Here is a 17,084-nt window from a genome sequence, read left to right as displayed (position 1 = left end):
GACACAATAAGCCTTTTTTTTTCTAAAGGATAACCTTTTTTAAATTAAGTGTATTATCGCAGTCTTAGATTATCAGTTTCATCACATTTAAATGCTGGTGTATGTTTATTATTCAGATTGAATATAACTTCAGATATCTTCAGTGTCCCCTGACACTTAACAAGAAACTAAAGGATGGTGAAGACATTTTCTATGAACCACTTACCACTTTAAATGTAAGTTCTTTATATTTGACATCATTCCATGCTGTCTTGCTTTAGATAAAATCAAGAGGTTTGAATTTTTCAGAATAATATTTCTTCTCCAAAGCCCATAACTCTGTATATTTAAAGTATATTGGAATGAAGTGTGGACCAAAGTTCTTCTAGTCTAAGTAATAAATAACATTTCTTCTATGTTTAGATAAAAATTCTTTGTTTGTTTAAACAACTGAATGTTTCAAGAGAACATGCTGTACCTGCAGGGAATACATTAAAGAAAACCATACTCCAGTCATTGTAGTGACCATGCATGGGATTGTAAGGCATTGAAAAAACACCTGATTTTTTCATATGCTAATTGCAAAACACTTTCTGTGCCTAAAACAAATTTTGCTCTTCTTTCACATTACCAGTCTGTTCTCTGATTCTTTGTCATAACATGTTTACAGAACAAATATTCTGGCTTAATTCTGTTACTTTTTGGGCTTCCTGTTGGCAGATAGACTTGGTATACTAATAATAAATATTTTTTTGTTAAATGAAACTAGACCTTGGTCATCTCACAGATATAGTTGGTAATAATTAGTTTGTACATTTTTTTAAAAGTTTGAGATAGACTAAGAGAGCCGCAGGAGAGAAGCTGGATGCCTCAGTAGGCAGAGAAGGCAAGATGGTAATAGCTTTGAACAAGAGTGCATAAACAAAAGAACTTTGCAATATCTCACAGACATTTTACTTTTCATTAGACTAATATTTAAGTAAAGAAGGTGGCCTAGCTAGTTTTGCAAGCACTTTACTAGATGAGATAAGTTTGATCCTTCTACCTTTTTTTTTTTTTTTGTAGGCCATGGTACGCCACAATCGCATGGAGCTACTCAGTCATCCCGTGTGTAAAGAATATTTGCTTATGAAATGGTAGGTGTATTTTTGTATTTTAACGTATATAAAATATAATATTGTATGTCAGGATGAAAGATATTGTGTCTGAGAGCTCTTTACTAAGATGTGCATATTTATAGTGTTGACTGAAGCAAATGTCTTTTCCATATAACTTTTCATAAACATGTTTAGAATATGCTGATGATGATCATATAAAATGTAGCTTAGCATTTAGTAATGATCCTTTGATATTTACAGCAAAGACAATCACTGTCTTTGTTTCTGCTTTATTGCAAAAATATCTAACAGGATTGCCAAGTTAAAAAGAACAGTATTTCAGAATGGCCAATAAACTTTTGTCCACATAAAGCTCAATGAACATATTCATCATGAAAAGACATTTTCAGAAATGTTTATTTCCTCATCTTGAAAACATTAGTGGCTGTTAAATTTGAATGCATACTCTTCTAAATTTTTTAAGTGTTGTAACTTTAACATTCTCACTTTCAAGGATGGCCTATGGGTTTCGAGCACATCTAATGAATTTAGGCATATATTCTCTTGGTCTCATCCCACTGACTCTTCTGGTCACTCACATACAGCCAGGAAGACCTTTGAATGGAACAGAGATCTATGAAGCAAGACCATTAGAATATGAGGTACTGAGTTTTCTTACCAGTTTCAATATGCTTAGGATTTTTATAGCAGAAAGGTATGATATTTTTTTAATAATTTCTAGAATTATTTATGATTTAGCAACTCTGAGGAATAGAATCGAAGGGTATATTTTTAAGCATTCATCAACAACCTCTGCATATATTTTTCAGTTCTCATTTTGTATTTTTAACTTTTTCTGAAAATTTTATGTCTGGTATATGGTTACTTCAGTTTCTTCCCTGAAGCGAATATTCCTTTAACATTAAAAAAAAGGATTAACATGTATTTACTTATGAAAAGACAGAAAACAGTGGATTCTTTAGCTTTTTATGCTCTTTTAATTTTCAACCAAAGTAACTGGATATTGCATATTGAAGATTTGACACAGAAAGAGCAGTCAATAATAAAGTGCTTTTGGGTATTAAAATATATCTTTATTTGCCCATATTATGTATAAATTTCCCTTGCAGACCCACTGTTTCTTCACTAGGCTCATAAACTATGAAACTAAGAACAATTTTTGCCAGTCTGCATATAGGTACCTCATGTACAACAGTAGTGAAAAATATAACAGCAGAATTCAGTCATATACATGGATGGCAAACTCTGTGAAAGGTTTTTAAGTGTATTGGTTGATTTCTATAATCCCTGTTTATAAACTTAAATGAAAAAATAGAAAAGATTGTGTTGTGCCAAAATGTGAATGATATACCCCCATTTTGGAATTATGATGTCTCAAAATGAAAAACTTGATAAGGTAGAAAAGTACATTGTAGCGACTTTTGAATATTTGTCTCTCAGTCACAACTGTGATAGGTGCGGCGTTACTCTAGTAATTTATGAATATTGATCTCATTCATGATGTGCATTGGATGGAAATGATGCTTTAGTTGGGGCCATAAAGAAAGCAAGCAGGGATGAACCATCTCAGGATAAACCTGTCCTCCGTAAATACTTCGGGGTTGTTAAGAAACAGAGCTCAAACTTTTTTTCAGAAGCTAGAACTGGAATAATTAGGACACCATAGTGAACCGAAGAAGTTAGACTTTCCAAGCCCACCACTACAGGAGAATGAGGCTTTAGAAAAGAAAGACAGTGGTGTGAGCGGATGATGTCCTTTTTGTAAGTGTTTCCTTCCTGCAGTTAAAACTAAGCAGTATTCTGTCTTTTAAGAAGGCTGTATTGTCCCTAAGATGAACATTGTACTAGACTTCCAATGAAGTTCTGCTGTTCATTGAACCTGTGAGTACAACTCATACATAAACTCCTGTGTCCATGTGAAGGGCAGGAGAGTCACAGAGCACAGTCTCCACGACATGAAGTCATATATTCTGAGAAGAGATGCCTGTGTTGTTAGCCCTGAAATAGTAACGTACTGGTGTTAATGGAGCCAAGAATTTGTTGTGGCAAACTTTTTAAATGATCCATTTCAAACAAGTGATTTTATCACTAAGCCCAGGGATTTTTGCAATAAGAAAAGAGGCAAGAAAATATTTTACAGCTCTTTTGGGAGAAAAAAGACGTAAAACTGAAATAGGAACTCAAACAGGATATACTAGTAGAAATACGATACAAAATAAACTCAAGGAATATAAAAGGTTGATGAGCATATCCTGATGTATGAAAAAATTTGGAGAAACACATGCCCAGCCCAGCCCAGCACGTGCGAGATTCTCGAAGATTCAGAAGCCAGAAGAACTGGCAGAACTGGAAGAGTTCATGCTCCACTAACTCATCTTCCTGGTGAAAGACAAGAATGACAGAAGCTGCATATGGCAGACAGGGAAATAACTCAGACTGACCCAGGTCCTTGAATCATCAGAGACTGGGTGGAAGAAGCATAGGTGGAAGAGGGAGTCCTGTCATTCAGTGAGGAAGGATACCAGCTGGTGGAGAAGCAGAGCACTGAGCAGGTGCCGTGAAGGTGCTGCCTGAGAGACTAGAGCAACAGCAGTGTGCGTGAAATGTCATGCACTGGACAAGACAGTCCTAATGGCCCAGGACTGGAATTGAGTGGGTAATGCCAGCTCTGTAGGGAGCACAGGGTTACAGAGCGTGGTGCTGTGCTCTTCACCCAGGTTAAAGAGGGACACAGCAACAGGGCAGATGCTGATGAAAAGTGAGTGCCATGAATTTGTGGTCTGCTATGAGTTAACAAACCCCTCAGGTGGGGAATTAGCTCTAAAAGTTATTTATTAAAGATGAATTTCACTGTTCTTTTCTATGCCAGTAGAAGGCTTTTTACCCCAAAGTTGTCTTTGCCTATACTTGTTGTAAAGGGAGACAACAGAGAGAGCAGCCATATGAGTGTGCCAGGACTTCTAGTTTGTCTAAGACTTCTATTGCCATTCTGGATACTGCAATATGATAGTGAAGTTATGGACAACAGAATTTGTCTTTTATGTTCATCCAGTGGCAAAACATACTGAAAATACGGCATAGATGCTACAATTTGAGTTCCCAAACTCAAATAGTACTAATAAGGACATCGCACAGCAACTATTTATCATGGGAATGCTCAAACTTTCATACTTGATTTGAATTACTTAAACAAAATATACATGACATGGATTTCAAAATAAATATTAGTAAACCAGAATTTAGATAGTAATGTGTATATGAAGCAAGCTAACAGTTTCTTAACTCAGCAATATAATGTAGATGTAGTAGGTAGAGCTGAAATAAACGTTCATTTAATAATTCTTAATTTTGTGCTCTGATTTTTGTTTCAGAACTCATACTTCACAAGGGTGTGTATGTGTTTAGTTTTAATTATGAGTTTACTGGGAATCTGCAAAGAAATATTTCAGCTGATTCAGCAGGTAAATACATAGAGGAATAACATTAATCGGACAGTGTGCTTGCATAGCAGTTTGTGTGATATTGAAATAAATCTGATTTTTCCCTAATTAAAGGGAAATACCAATTTATACAAGATTGAAAGTAAGAAGAGGATTTAAATAGTGTTTTGAGTTCAGTCCTTTAATGATGCATGACTTGTAAATATGTATCTGTCTCTCTTAAATCCTAGAAATTGAAATATTTGTTGGATTACTCCAATCTACTGGACTGGACAATTTATACTACAAGCATAATTTTTGTGTCTTCTTTATTTATTAATACACCAGCTCATTTGCAGTGGGAATGTGGAGCAATTGCTGTATACTTGTCTTGGATGAACTTCTTGCTTTACCTTCAACGGTAAAAGTTAATTTCATGTTTTGCAATAAAATAATTCCAGTATTTTCACATATTTCACATATTCTAAACTATGACTGATCAAGTGTGATAGCCCTATTTTTTTTTTTAAGCTAGACAAGTTTCAACATTAGGACCATAGGAGTTTTTTAACCTAACGAACTGTAAAGTAGTTTTTGGTGTTTACTTATGTAGAGAATCACAGCATGTGTTATGGCAATGAAAGAAATAACAAGATTTATTTTAATGTTAAGTAACCAAAGCAACTGCGTATGTCTTTTTAAAAATGTGTTTCATTAAACTGTATAGACTTTCACTTAAAATAAAGCTATGAATTACAAGAAGCAAAAGGAAGTCTTTTTTTGTAAGTAATACCTGGGAGAAGGTAAATTCTTTTATCATTTTACAGATTAAATGACACATACCACTTTTCTACACCATAGTGTCCTGTAAAAGAATTATAATGGAGGAAATTATTATTTCTTAATGCTGTCACTGGTACAATAGTATCCAAGAGTCATGGACCACAGGAGAGATGCGTGGAGGGAAAAGTAGTCTGGGTATAGTGCTTAAGACTAATAAATTAAACATGTTTGTGCCTGAGCAGGACTGCCTTGCACAAAGAGGAGTTGTGGATGATCAGCAAAAAGGGGATAATTTGGAGCTGTTAAGAAAATAAGGGTGACAGCATGTGCTAACACTACATATATTCTCTTCTCATTCTTATTGTATACATTCACTAATTTCCCCCCCTCCCATGAGGTCTGACAGACAGACAAACAGGGCATTTGCTGATTAATTTCAGGATCATCTTACTGTAGTTGGGATGTTCAAGGACAAGGTTTGTAAACAGTTAATGTCATAGAGAGGCTGTCTTTATGGTACTGCCTTTGCTGGCAAACCTTGTGTCTGACCTCAGATGACTCTCCACTGTGTGCTGTGGGCAAAATGGGGATTGTCATCTTGTCCTTGAATCTTGCAGAGGACATAATTTCCCAAGTTCAGGTTTGGGGGAAAAAGTAACAATCTGCTTTATGACAGCTCATGTTCAGAGATCTAGTTTTTGTGTAAGCCAAGAATGGGAGAGGCTTGCGAGATGACAGACTGTTATTGGAAGCACAGGTGTCTTAAAATTATGCTACTCCCCTTCTCTTCCTAAGCAGTGTGTTCCTTTTGTTTGTTTGGTTTTCATACTTTGTAGTGCAATAAAAAGCAAAATCTTTTTAAATCAGGCATGTGGCTTCTAGATGGATCATGGTGCCGGTTGTCCTTTGTTCTGGTTGCAAACTTGCTTCGAAAAGCAGCACAAAATTGGACAATTTCATGATGTTATTTCAAGTGCAACAGTTGTACAATATTGTACTGTCTGTGGCTATGGAGAGTGTGAAAGTTGTTCCAGAAAAAAAAAATCTTGAAGAAATACTGCTCTGATGCATTAAAATATAAGATTATGTCCTTTAGGCTTGCTGTAAATAAGACCAGTGGCATTCTTTTGGATGTGAAAGTATAACACATTCATACCATCTCAGAATATCTCAGAGAGGCAAAATGTCTCTTTTCACATATGAAAATCAAGATTACTTACTGCTTTACATAAATAGCTGTAAGGGACTCTAACCAGTATTAATTTAGCATATCTTTTGTTTATTTACTGCCTAGATTTGAAAACTATGGCATCTATGTTGTGATGTTCTGGGAAATTTTGAGGACTTTGATTCGGATTGCTGTCGTTTTCTTCTTCCTGATATTGGCCTTTGGACTTAGTTTCTTTGTCCTTTTGGGTTCACAGGTTAGTTGAATGTCATAGTTAATTTTTTTCATTATAAATACTATTTTTAGTAAAGAATCTCAAGAGGTTATTTATAAATTTCATCAATTCGGGTTTTGGGTTTTTTTATTTTGGGATTTCTTTTTTTTTTGCAGCAAACGTATAGCACACCTCTGCTTTCTGTAATGAAGACATTTGCAATGATGCTGGGAGACATTAATTACCATGATGCATTCCTTGATCCATTACTAAGCAGTGAATTGCCATATCCATTCCTGAGTTACACAGTTCTCATTATATTTACCTTGCTTATTCCAATCCTTCTTATGAACTTGCTAGTAAGTAAACTTCTTATTAATATACAAAAGTGATTAACCACAGATTTATACACAATTTTAACATAAAGAATTGTAGAATTCATGTCATTCATTCATGATTTAAGAAATTGTTATTTTCAATAATATCTTAAAAAGTTGCCTTTCCCTGGACTAATTTACCCTTCAGTTTACGGTTCTGAGTATTTTCCCAGAGTTAACTCTTGCAGGGTTATCTTGTTTATATTTAGGTTGTAATTATGATGGAATTTTAATTGGAGCTGCAATGTATTATTATGAGGTCTTGATAAAGGAAATTGGGGAACAATGATTTTAACAAGTACTCTGATAAATGTGTGCCAGCTAGACTAGACATAGTCTTAGTTTTTCAACCCCTTGCTGTATCATAACCTAGTGCTTACAACATATTTTTTTTTTACAAAAGCCAAAATCCAGATCTACACTACACACAAAACAGCAGTCGGCAGTAGTGTTAAAACTAACTAATGAGCCTGACCTGGATAAAAAGAGTCAGAAAACCTGGTAATGCTGAGAAAGGGGGAAGATATGTCGTACATCTTCAGACACATTAGGGATTTTTTTAGGAAATCAAGTTTTTATATGAGCTGAGCAATAAAAGTAATTCAGATTTTTAAAGTTATTTATTGCTGCCATGATCCTATTTAATTAAGAGGTCAACAAATGTTTTAACATAACAGCAGTAATGAAGAATGAAAAAGAACGGATGTTATTCTTGACAAATCTTTGAAATAGCTCTTTAGTGCCTTACTGGTAGACTGTTGGCATTAAAAAGCTTAATACATTTCTTGATATGGATTTTCCAAATATGCACAGAAGGGCTATGTTTCCAAATTCAAGTGAAGTAAAATAAATTTAACTTTAGAGTAATTTTGAAAACACGGACTATGAAAAAATAGAATTAAATCTTTCTTGGTAATTTTAGATTGGTTTGGCTGTTGGGGACATAGCTGAAGTACAAAAATATGCTGCACTCAAAAGGATTGCAATGCAGGTAAGTAGAATACAATAGAAGCACCAACTATAGTAGATATGATTGTTAGAATACTACTTAGATAATAAGCTGATTTGTCATCAACATCCCTAACTAACATCATAGCATCTGTGTAAAGAGGCTTGGTAAACATGGGCATCCTATTATGAATCTTATTTGCAGTCATGTTACTTATTGTCAAGGAATTGTATAAGCAAATGTATTTTTAAGGAACTTTTGAACAGTTGGTTTAATGAATTCTGAGTTATTCCAACAACGGAATCTCAGAATGAGTGAATGGAATGTTTGAAATAGGAGAGTTGCCTTTTAAGGAGAATTGATGCAGAGGAAAGAAGGTTAAGGTACACAGAAATCAAAAGGACACCAAATTCATTACAGTATACTGAAGGCTCATGCTGGTCTGTGTACTGAGGAGATACTATGCAATACCAGGTATGACTAAGGAGCTTAATATCACATTTATAAATGGGTTTAGTTACCTTAAGATGTATGAGGACATCTAACAGAATTTCTGTTGAAATCAGAAGAGTTTAGTAAGCTATATGCTTTTGAAAACTATGTGCATCTTAGATAAAAGACTACATTTGAAAAAGCTACTTTGAAAATAGCTTTTTCAAAACAGCTTTCGCAAATGTAGCCCTTACAGCTTACACATTGGGACTAGGGCAATAGCACAACTTCCTAAAATTTTCATTTTAAGAAATTATAAGTTTGGCCTACAGTTTTCAAAAGCTTGTTTTTTCCCCCTATGAACAGTATATCAAGCTTGCCTCTCACAAGTGGAAATACACGAAGTATACACCTGTCAAATAAAGAATAAAGATTACTTCTCACTAGCATGTGCTTAGAAACTCTCTATCCACATGATTCCTTGAAGTTCTGCTCAAAGTCTGTATTGTGAGAGGAACTGACCATTCATAAAATTGATGCAGGGAATGGCTTTGCCTGTGTTACCTGCTGGCTTTGCTTTTTCTCAGAAGCATCAGAACCTACCTAGTGGCTGAGCATAAAGAAGATAGTTGTGCACAGACATGATACCCAAGAACAGCTCAGAAATAATTACTGATAGTCGTGTAACTTTAAATTGTGTGCTGTACTTGCTTAATTCAAGCATATTTGAAGAATTCTCTTTTAGAGTAACATTTCCTCCCAAGAGATCTTTCCTTTGCTAGAGATACAAATAACTAAAGCAGAAGTATCAGGGCAGTTCTTGTAACAGTTAATGCTTTTAACCTGTTTAGATATTTCTTTGCCAACAGAATGCTCAGGAAGGATGTTGTCTTGCAGCTTCAGACAGTACTATGAAATCTTTATTAAGCGTGTAACCTTCTGTATGTTTGGCAGGATTATGGTTGTCTTCAATAAGCTTATTCTATATATCCTGTTCTTTTAGATACTTATGTTCAGTATTTCTGTAGCAATTTGAGAATGACCAGAAAGGTAGCATCAGCTCAAAAGGCACTTGTATATAACATACTTGCTTCTACCCAAGGGAAGATTTTTCTCACAGGCATTCCACTGCCATCTTAATCTATACTGACTCTGTCATAACCTAATAAAGGGATATAGCATAATTAAAGAGAGAAAGACCACTCTCTCTCCCATTATTATTTGGTCTTAAAACCCATGGCTGTGATAGGTGTTCAATATCTTGAACACTTCTGCCCTGCAATTCTATACTGCAACCCACAGTGCACGTGTGGGTGAGTTCTTCAAGCCATTACACAAGAGCTAGCCCAGTTTTGGAGCCATTTTAGTTGTAAGAGTGCACATCTATGAGGAATAATTAATTTTGCTAAGATACTCAATACTGCTATGACTAAATGGTTTTAGTGTCTGGACTGGACTGTTCAAATATTATACCACTGTTTGCAGCATAGATATCCTCTGAGACTTGACATCTAGTAATAGTGATTTCAATATAATGACATGATGGTTATTTTCATATGATAATGTGTCTTTATCTTAAGAGAATATATCTTATTCTAAACACAAAACTACATTTAGGTTAATCTTCACACCAACTTAGAGAAGAAGCTACCATTTTGGTTCTTAAGTCGGGTGGACCAGGAATCAATCACTGTATATCCCAACAGGCCAAGATACTGTGGATTTATGGTAAGATGGTGAATCTTAGACTAAAGAACTCTTACTAAAATGGGATATGATCGACTTACTTTGTACACAGATTGCTAGGAACATTCCATTAATCAGACTCAATCATTGACTGACATCAATGGAATTGTGATTAGATCTTGGCTGGTTTCAGTGAAATGATAAATCAGTTTGAGTGCAGCCTAACTTATTCAGCTATAATTAGTGTTTGAATTCTCAGTGATCTGTGACTTTATTAAGCAAGACAAGCTATAAAAGTTATTCAGACAGAAAATAGAATTACTCCCCTTTGGCATTTCTTCTATTTGTTTACTTTTCATTTCAGCTGTTGTTGGTAGACTGACTTTTCTGATTAAACAAATTTTGCAAACCAGATGTTTAATATACAAAAAATAACTTCATAACAGAAACACTTTTCAATTTTAACACTGTGTGGAGAGTGTTACCATTCACTTATTTGGTATTTTTAAGCTATTGTCAGACTATAATACCTGATTTCAGTTTGGTTCCATGTTTTGTTTAGAGTGTCTTCCAGTATTGCTTTGGGTGTGAGGACTCTACCACAGATGCACAGAGCACTGATACAACATTAGAACTGGAAGTTCTGAAGCAGAAATACAGGTAGTCGTTGTGTTATTTTACTGCTGTAAAAATAAGTAGAACCAATATTATAAATGTACTCCTTTTTTAAAGTGTTCTAAAGCTCCTCAATGCATCTGTTGTCCTTAAGTAATCTTCCTCACTGTAGTAACTTAGTATTTTATATTCTGTAATGTATTTACCTTCAAAATACTTGTGTGGTAGAGAAATATTTTTATCCCATGGCAGAGAAAGAAGGCAGGCTTGTTTGCTTATTAAAGTAAACTGAAGTAATGGGGAAATGCATTTTCAATTCAGAATTAGAGGTTTGTGTATGGAGGTTTTCAGGAGTTATTTTAAATTCACAATTGATGTAATTCCAGTTGGTCTGCAAATATACACAATCTGTAACTGACTTTCCACTGGTCAGATGGTAAATCTGCTTCAGATTGTTTCCCCAAAAATGGACTGGTGTCCTGGTTCTCATTTGAACAAATCATCTGTTTTCCAAAGCCTTGGAAGGAATTCTCTGTAGATACTTTTCTTATTCATCTTACTAATATATCCATAAGAATGATTTCAGAAAAGCCTTTTGTAAATGTATAACTAGGAAAATCTATCCCTTCTCACTGTCTCATTCCCCCCTGCTTTTTTTCCTTTTTTTAATTTCTCTTTTTTTTTTTTTTTTAACCTACTAAATCTTTGTCTCCTTGCATAGATTCTGATTAATTATTTTTTTGCTTGAAGGACTCAGCAAGAGTTGAAGGGGTGAGAATAACACCCTACAGATGTAGACAAACCATGGAATTTAACAAATGTTTCTTCAAATCCATACTACATCAATATATTAGGAACCAGCATAGAACATATTATTTGGTTTCTTTTCCCCTACAGAGAGGGAAGAAAACTGTCATGTTATAAAATTATAAAATTATTTGGAATAGAATAACTTGTGGCCATTTCACTACAGAAAGTTATATTTGCTGCTCAGAAAATATTGGCTGAAAACTTTGTTCTACTATGTTGCCAGTATGTTTTTATTGTTGGAGTTCAAAACAAAGTTCAGTTTCTACTGAAGCTAATGGCAATCATTGCCGAGTGTATATGTTTTTCTTCTTTGATTTGATTGGGATTTTTTTTGCTTTGTATTAACTTCAGGTAATTGCTGCATTATTTTAATTCTTGTGGTTTTCACATATTTTGACATGTATTTACTTTTTTATTAAAAAAAAAAAGGGAGGGGGAACTAAGGGAACTACATCTAAAGAAGCCCCAAACTGTTCTTCACAGAGAACCTTTTCAGTTACAGTGTATATTTCACACTGTAATTTTGTGATTAGACATTCTGAAAAGTAGATTTTCAAAAAGCCTGTTTGGTAGTTTTATGAAGATAGTTTCCAGCCACATTTCCCATTTCTTTCATTGTTTCTTAAAAGATAACAGACATTGTGTTCTGTACATGTGATGCTACCTGATGTTAACTGTTTGTATCAACTGCACTTCGGATAGCACTTTAAAAGAGACCAGTAAGTGCCTCATCAGGATCTGCCATATGCTGTTAAAATACTTGTGAAGTTCTCTAAAAGTTTGTGGATGCTTAAATGCCATTGCAAATCTGACCCTTTTTATTGCCAGACTACTTCAGTCAATAGGAAAAACTTTTGATAGGACTGTTCAGAATCTTATTTTGAGAGTGAAGTTGCTCTTACCTTAAGCATAAAGTTACTTTTCTCAAGAACCAGGAATTTGATCTTTAATCCTATTTCCTGAAACCTGGAAAAGTACCACAGCTTGAAAAATTAAATGTGCTCCAGATAATATTCTTTGTTAGCAGAAGGGTGAAGTTGAGGACTGTCAGGTCTTTTGCATCTGTAATTTCAATGACTTAAATGTCCTTTGAAACCAAATGACAAAGCCTGCTCTATGCATATTTTTTTGTTTGTTTTTTTTAGGCTCAAAGATATATCAACACTGTTGGAAAAGCAACATGACCTCATTAAATTGATTATCCAAAAAATGGAGATAGTGTCAGAGGCTGAGGATGAAGACAGCAATGATTTATTTCAGCACAAGTTTAGGAAAAGGCAGTTAGAGCACAAGAATAGTAAATGGGATACAGTGTTAAAAGCTGTTAAAACAAATGTGCCTAACCCAAGCACAGAAAAGAACAATAGCTTCTTCTAGACATGGCTATGATATCATGTTGTATTATCATTTTGTTTTACTTTAGAGTCATTTCTCTTAGTGTCTGTGCATAATGTTAATGTGATACATCATGTATTCAAGTATAAAAAAAGGCCAGATCTGAAAAAAGGATGCAGGTGCTCAAAACAGTATTTAAGGAGACTGAAGCTGTCTATATGCGAAACTGTGATCCTAAAAGTGGCTGGCTAATCAGGAAAGTGCCTAACTCACCAGATGCCAGCCATGCTGTCCTGACAGTTTCCAAGACTTTTGCCTAGATCTGTTCCTGGATTTGGCCCTAATATTCTTAGGTCTGTACTTAATTACACTATTTTCTGTTACAAATATTTTTAGAATTTTCGAATTTTTAGAAATTCAAACTCTAATCATTTAGTATTAAGGTGTTTTGAGAGAGCCAATGGGCTTTATGTAGCTTAAAGAAAGAGTAAGAAACTAACCTGACAGATTGTCTTGGAGGTTTTGCTGAGTAAGGACTGCAGGATCAGGCCTGAAAGGTAAGAAATAAAAAGATGACAAAAATGTAATGTAAGGGAAGGACTGTTTTCTTTTGTAGATAACAAGTTGCAATTCTCTGAGGGATAATTTGTACTAGCATGCATATAGCAACAATACAATGACATGTTAAATATTAGTCATTTACAACTTGCTATCCGTATACTGCTAATGTGATTTTGGCCTTCCTGATAACCTAAAACTGACCTTGTTACTTTAATCTGCGCTTTGGTTTTATTATTTATTTACTGGGTATTCAGTGCATTATGTAATATACAGTAATATATCAAATGTGGAAATAAATATGAAATAAACTGTGTTTAAGTACCTGAGTATATTTGTTTCAAAACAGTGCTAATAAACTAGTTATGAATATATGTGGTTGTAATGCTTTGTGGTCTGCTTTTGAATTCACACATTTTCTTTAAGAACTTAATGTATGTTAATTCTTTATGTAAAGAGCAATAATGATTCCTGTTTATTTAAAAAGTAGCCGCCAGAAGGTAATTTACAAGGTACGGAACTTGTCCAGTCTTCAGAAAACACAGGCAGATGCACTGTAAATTCATGAGGCTTGTGCCTTAAAATTGCCATGGATGACATGCTGTTCAGTAGGGAAAATCTTTCTCACCCAACTTTTTTATCCCAGCTTTGAGACTTTAAATCATTGCCTGGTAAAAAAGACAAAGGAGGAGGTTATTGCTGGTTTTGCCTTTTTTACTATGCTTACTAAGGTGAACAGTTGCTTAATATCTAATGGCAGATGGCACCTGTAGAGATTCAGGAAGCCTTTGGAATCCATTTCTCTTCACTGCCAAGATCTATTGATACCTTTGAATCCTGTGGTGTAAATCCACGCCAGCTGTAACTGAAGATGTTTGCTGTTAAAAATGGAGTTCTGTTCTGGGTTTGCCTCCCACAATCTGCGTAGGCATTTTGCATTTAATTGTAACTGTAACAGTTTAGGTAAGTAATAGTTTGAGGCAGAAAATAAGCACATGGCTACTGCATCCCAACAGCAAGCTGGGGGCATGGCCGTAGGCACCGCTGTGTGACTGTGTCCACAGATGTGCTCCCGGGTGGCCCAGGGGCCCCATCCTTAAGTCTGCCTCTGGATCACATTCCAGCTGTGCTGCTGAGATCTGGTGTGTACCATCACCCTCACACACCCAGGTGGAAAGACATGCATTGTGTAGGTAGGGGAGCGTAACAGTGCCTCCATTTTTCTCTTGACAGCGAGAAGGTGAGGAAGGTGTGCTGCAAAGCAGCTGCCTCTGCCCCGCAGGCTGCAGGAGGAGCAGCCACGGGCTCTGCTTCAGGACCGACTCTGGTGTGACACAGTGAAACAGGGACAGAACCAGTAAGCACAGTCAGAATCCAGAAAGTAAAATTGAAGGTAATTGTAGTCATTGGAATTGCCCTGTGGCCTCTAAGTTCGGGTCTATTCCCGTGAATAAACTGTTCTGAGTGGTTGTGCATCTGCAGCTCCCTCTGTCAGTGGAAATAGGGATGTCCAGGTTCTCAGGATAACACCAAATTTGAAAAAAAAATGTAGAAACTTTTTTTTTTATTCTTAAAGCCAGAAGTTTTAAATTCCTGACAATCTGTACCATTAACACTAGATGGCAGTGAGTGATAACATTTTTTAATAAATAAATTAGTCCTTAATGCATTTTAAGTGAAGAGAAACAGCAGTACAGTTACAGCAGAAGCAAAGTAGTCACAATTCATAGTTTTAAAGTTTGAAAGAAATAACAGTGGATAGAAAAACAGTTAATCCACCTGTATGTTAATTAATATGCAAAGAAAACCCAATTCGGGTCCACAATTTTTATATGGAAAGACAGATAGAAGGTATTTTATAATTAACTAATACTACAACATTGAATTAGTTATTTCACTTTCTATGGAAATCACTAGACTAAGGTTACTTAATTGCCATGTGTTAGAAATATTTAGTAGAATCTAAGTACAAGAGGTATGGAGCTTAAGGAACTTAATACAAGTAAAATCAATTGGAATACAAAGCATAGTTAAGTTTGAAAAGAATTGTGTAGACTGAGGGGAAGATGCTGGGCCATTTCAGCACTCTTTAGAAGGAGTCCTGTTAGCTATGTCCACATATGTTAACTGGAAGTGTCATCATGTGAATTTTTAAATTCACACATAGGAATTAACATGGATAAATTCACCAAATTGATTCTTTGGCTGTGAATATAGTATCTGCAATCTGTGATGGGTGTGTATCTGTATCCAGTCTTCATCACCCCCTTCTGTTTAAACTGTATGAAAATACCACTTGTTCTTTATTCAGGGTATGGACAGTTCTGCAGGCATACGTGGTCATCATTTCTCTCTCTCGGGACTATATCAAATATTTCTGATAACAAAGGTAAATATACTAGCTCATTTCCTGCTGTTCAGCAGCTCTGGCAACATTTTCTCCTCAAAGCAAGCAGCAGCATGGGTCAAGCAATGGCACCATCTCCTTCCACCAAAACCAGGGTGTCCCCAAGATTCTTGCTGGGAGGGCTGAATTGTACCTCACCTGTGTCACATACAGGAAGGTCACAATTTCAAACAAGAATTGCTTGCCATTGCTGTATGATTTGGCAGTCTGAAACAAGTTGGCAATCCTCTGCTGAAACCAAATGTCCAGAGACCTGGCTTTCTAGTGAATGCATCAGACTCCTGCTGAGAAGGACTGACTAGCAAAAGACTTCACCCAAGTGAATTAAAATCAGCTAGAGCAATAAAATGCATCCTTAGGAGAAAACCTCAAGCGCCTGAATTTGAAGTGGACTAGAGTGAGATGATTTTGGGGCTGGAAAACCTGCTAGGTAGGAAATAACTTACTTCAAGCTGTCTGGTGTGCATATTTGTGTCCTTTATATGATCTTATGCTGATTTTTTTTTTTTTTTTTTTTTTTTTTTTTACTCACATTTTGTCTCCAAAGAAATAGCCTCGCATTCTCCTTACTCTGTTGTATAATACAATTTTCTTATCTGTAACATACTGAAGATGTGGCTTTGTAAAGCGTTTTACACCAAAATGTCATCCCTCCACAGGTATTGACTGTACCTGCTATGTGAAAAATCAGATTATCGAGGATTGGTAGAGGAGAACCCCCCCAACGAAATCAGCCAGGAAGGATTTGAAACCCTTGGGGGGCGCATATATTGAGGAAAAAGACAAATCTGTATGAACAAAGTGGTGATCCTCCTAACTGCTTAGATTTTTGTTTTGTCAAATGCCCATAAGCAGAGTCTGTAGTGAGAGAGAGAAAAGGAGGTGAGAAAACATCCTTAGTCCATATTGGAGGACTCAGGAGAAGAAACCAGAGCCAGATTTTCCTTTAGGTTAATGTCCTTCTATCCCACCCTGTCAGTGTGAGCAATCACTTAAGCTGCAACATAGTATGCATCAGGTGTAAGATAACTTTATGTTATCCCATAGAAGGGGTCTCACTGTGGGCAGAAATTAGGCCAATGTCATCAGTAATGAATGGACAGAGTATAGGAGTGTAGCAAACCTCGTCGTGGAGTTAACAGACAGCAGGAGAGTTCTTTGAACTTTCTTTTTGAAATGACTGAGAACCTGTAAAGGATGGTGCAGGATATTAGGAAATCTCTGATACCAAAAG

General features: G+C 35.6%; 1 protein-coding gene across 3 annotated transcripts in view; it reads left to right on the top strand.

The window, feature by feature from the left end:
- The window catches only part of TRPA1 (transient receptor potential cation channel subfamily A member 1), a 44,449-nt gene extending 30,642 nt beyond the window's left edge, over nucleotides 1–13,807 (top strand). For all 3 annotated transcript variants that reach the window (XM_026843657.1, XM_026843656.1, XM_026843658.1), the window contains 11 exons: nucleotides 117–215; nucleotides 1,045–1,115; nucleotides 1,591–1,738; nucleotides 4,469–4,558; nucleotides 4,768–4,937; nucleotides 6,594–6,723; nucleotides 6,858–7,040; nucleotides 7,981–8,049; nucleotides 10,057–10,167; nucleotides 10,688–10,785; nucleotides 12,696–13,807. In XM_026843657.1, the coding sequence (XP_026699458.1) occupies nucleotides 117–215; nucleotides 1,045–1,115; nucleotides 1,591–1,738; nucleotides 4,469–4,558; nucleotides 4,768–4,937; nucleotides 6,594–6,723; nucleotides 6,858–7,040; nucleotides 7,981–8,049; nucleotides 10,057–10,167; nucleotides 10,688–10,785; nucleotides 12,696–12,927 (1,401 nt within the window). In that variant the 3' untranslated portion in view covers nucleotides 12,928–13,807. The remainder of the gene's footprint in view (nucleotides 1–116; nucleotides 216–1,044; nucleotides 1,116–1,590; nucleotides 1,739–4,468; nucleotides 4,559–4,767; nucleotides 4,938–6,593; nucleotides 6,724–6,857; nucleotides 7,041–7,980; nucleotides 8,050–10,056; nucleotides 10,168–10,687; nucleotides 10,786–12,695) is intronic.
- The last annotated feature ends 3,277 nt before the right edge of the window (nucleotides 13,808–17,084 follow it).

Source organism: Athene cunicularia, assembly GCF_003259725.1.
Source record: "Athene cunicularia isolate RWA chromosome 2 unlocalized genomic scaffold, athCun1 chr2_part1, whole genome shotgun sequence".
Classification (NCBI taxonomy): Eukaryota; Metazoa; Chordata; class Aves; order Strigiformes; family Strigidae; genus Athene; species Athene cunicularia.
This window is presented reverse-complemented; position numbering and strand designations above follow the sequence as displayed.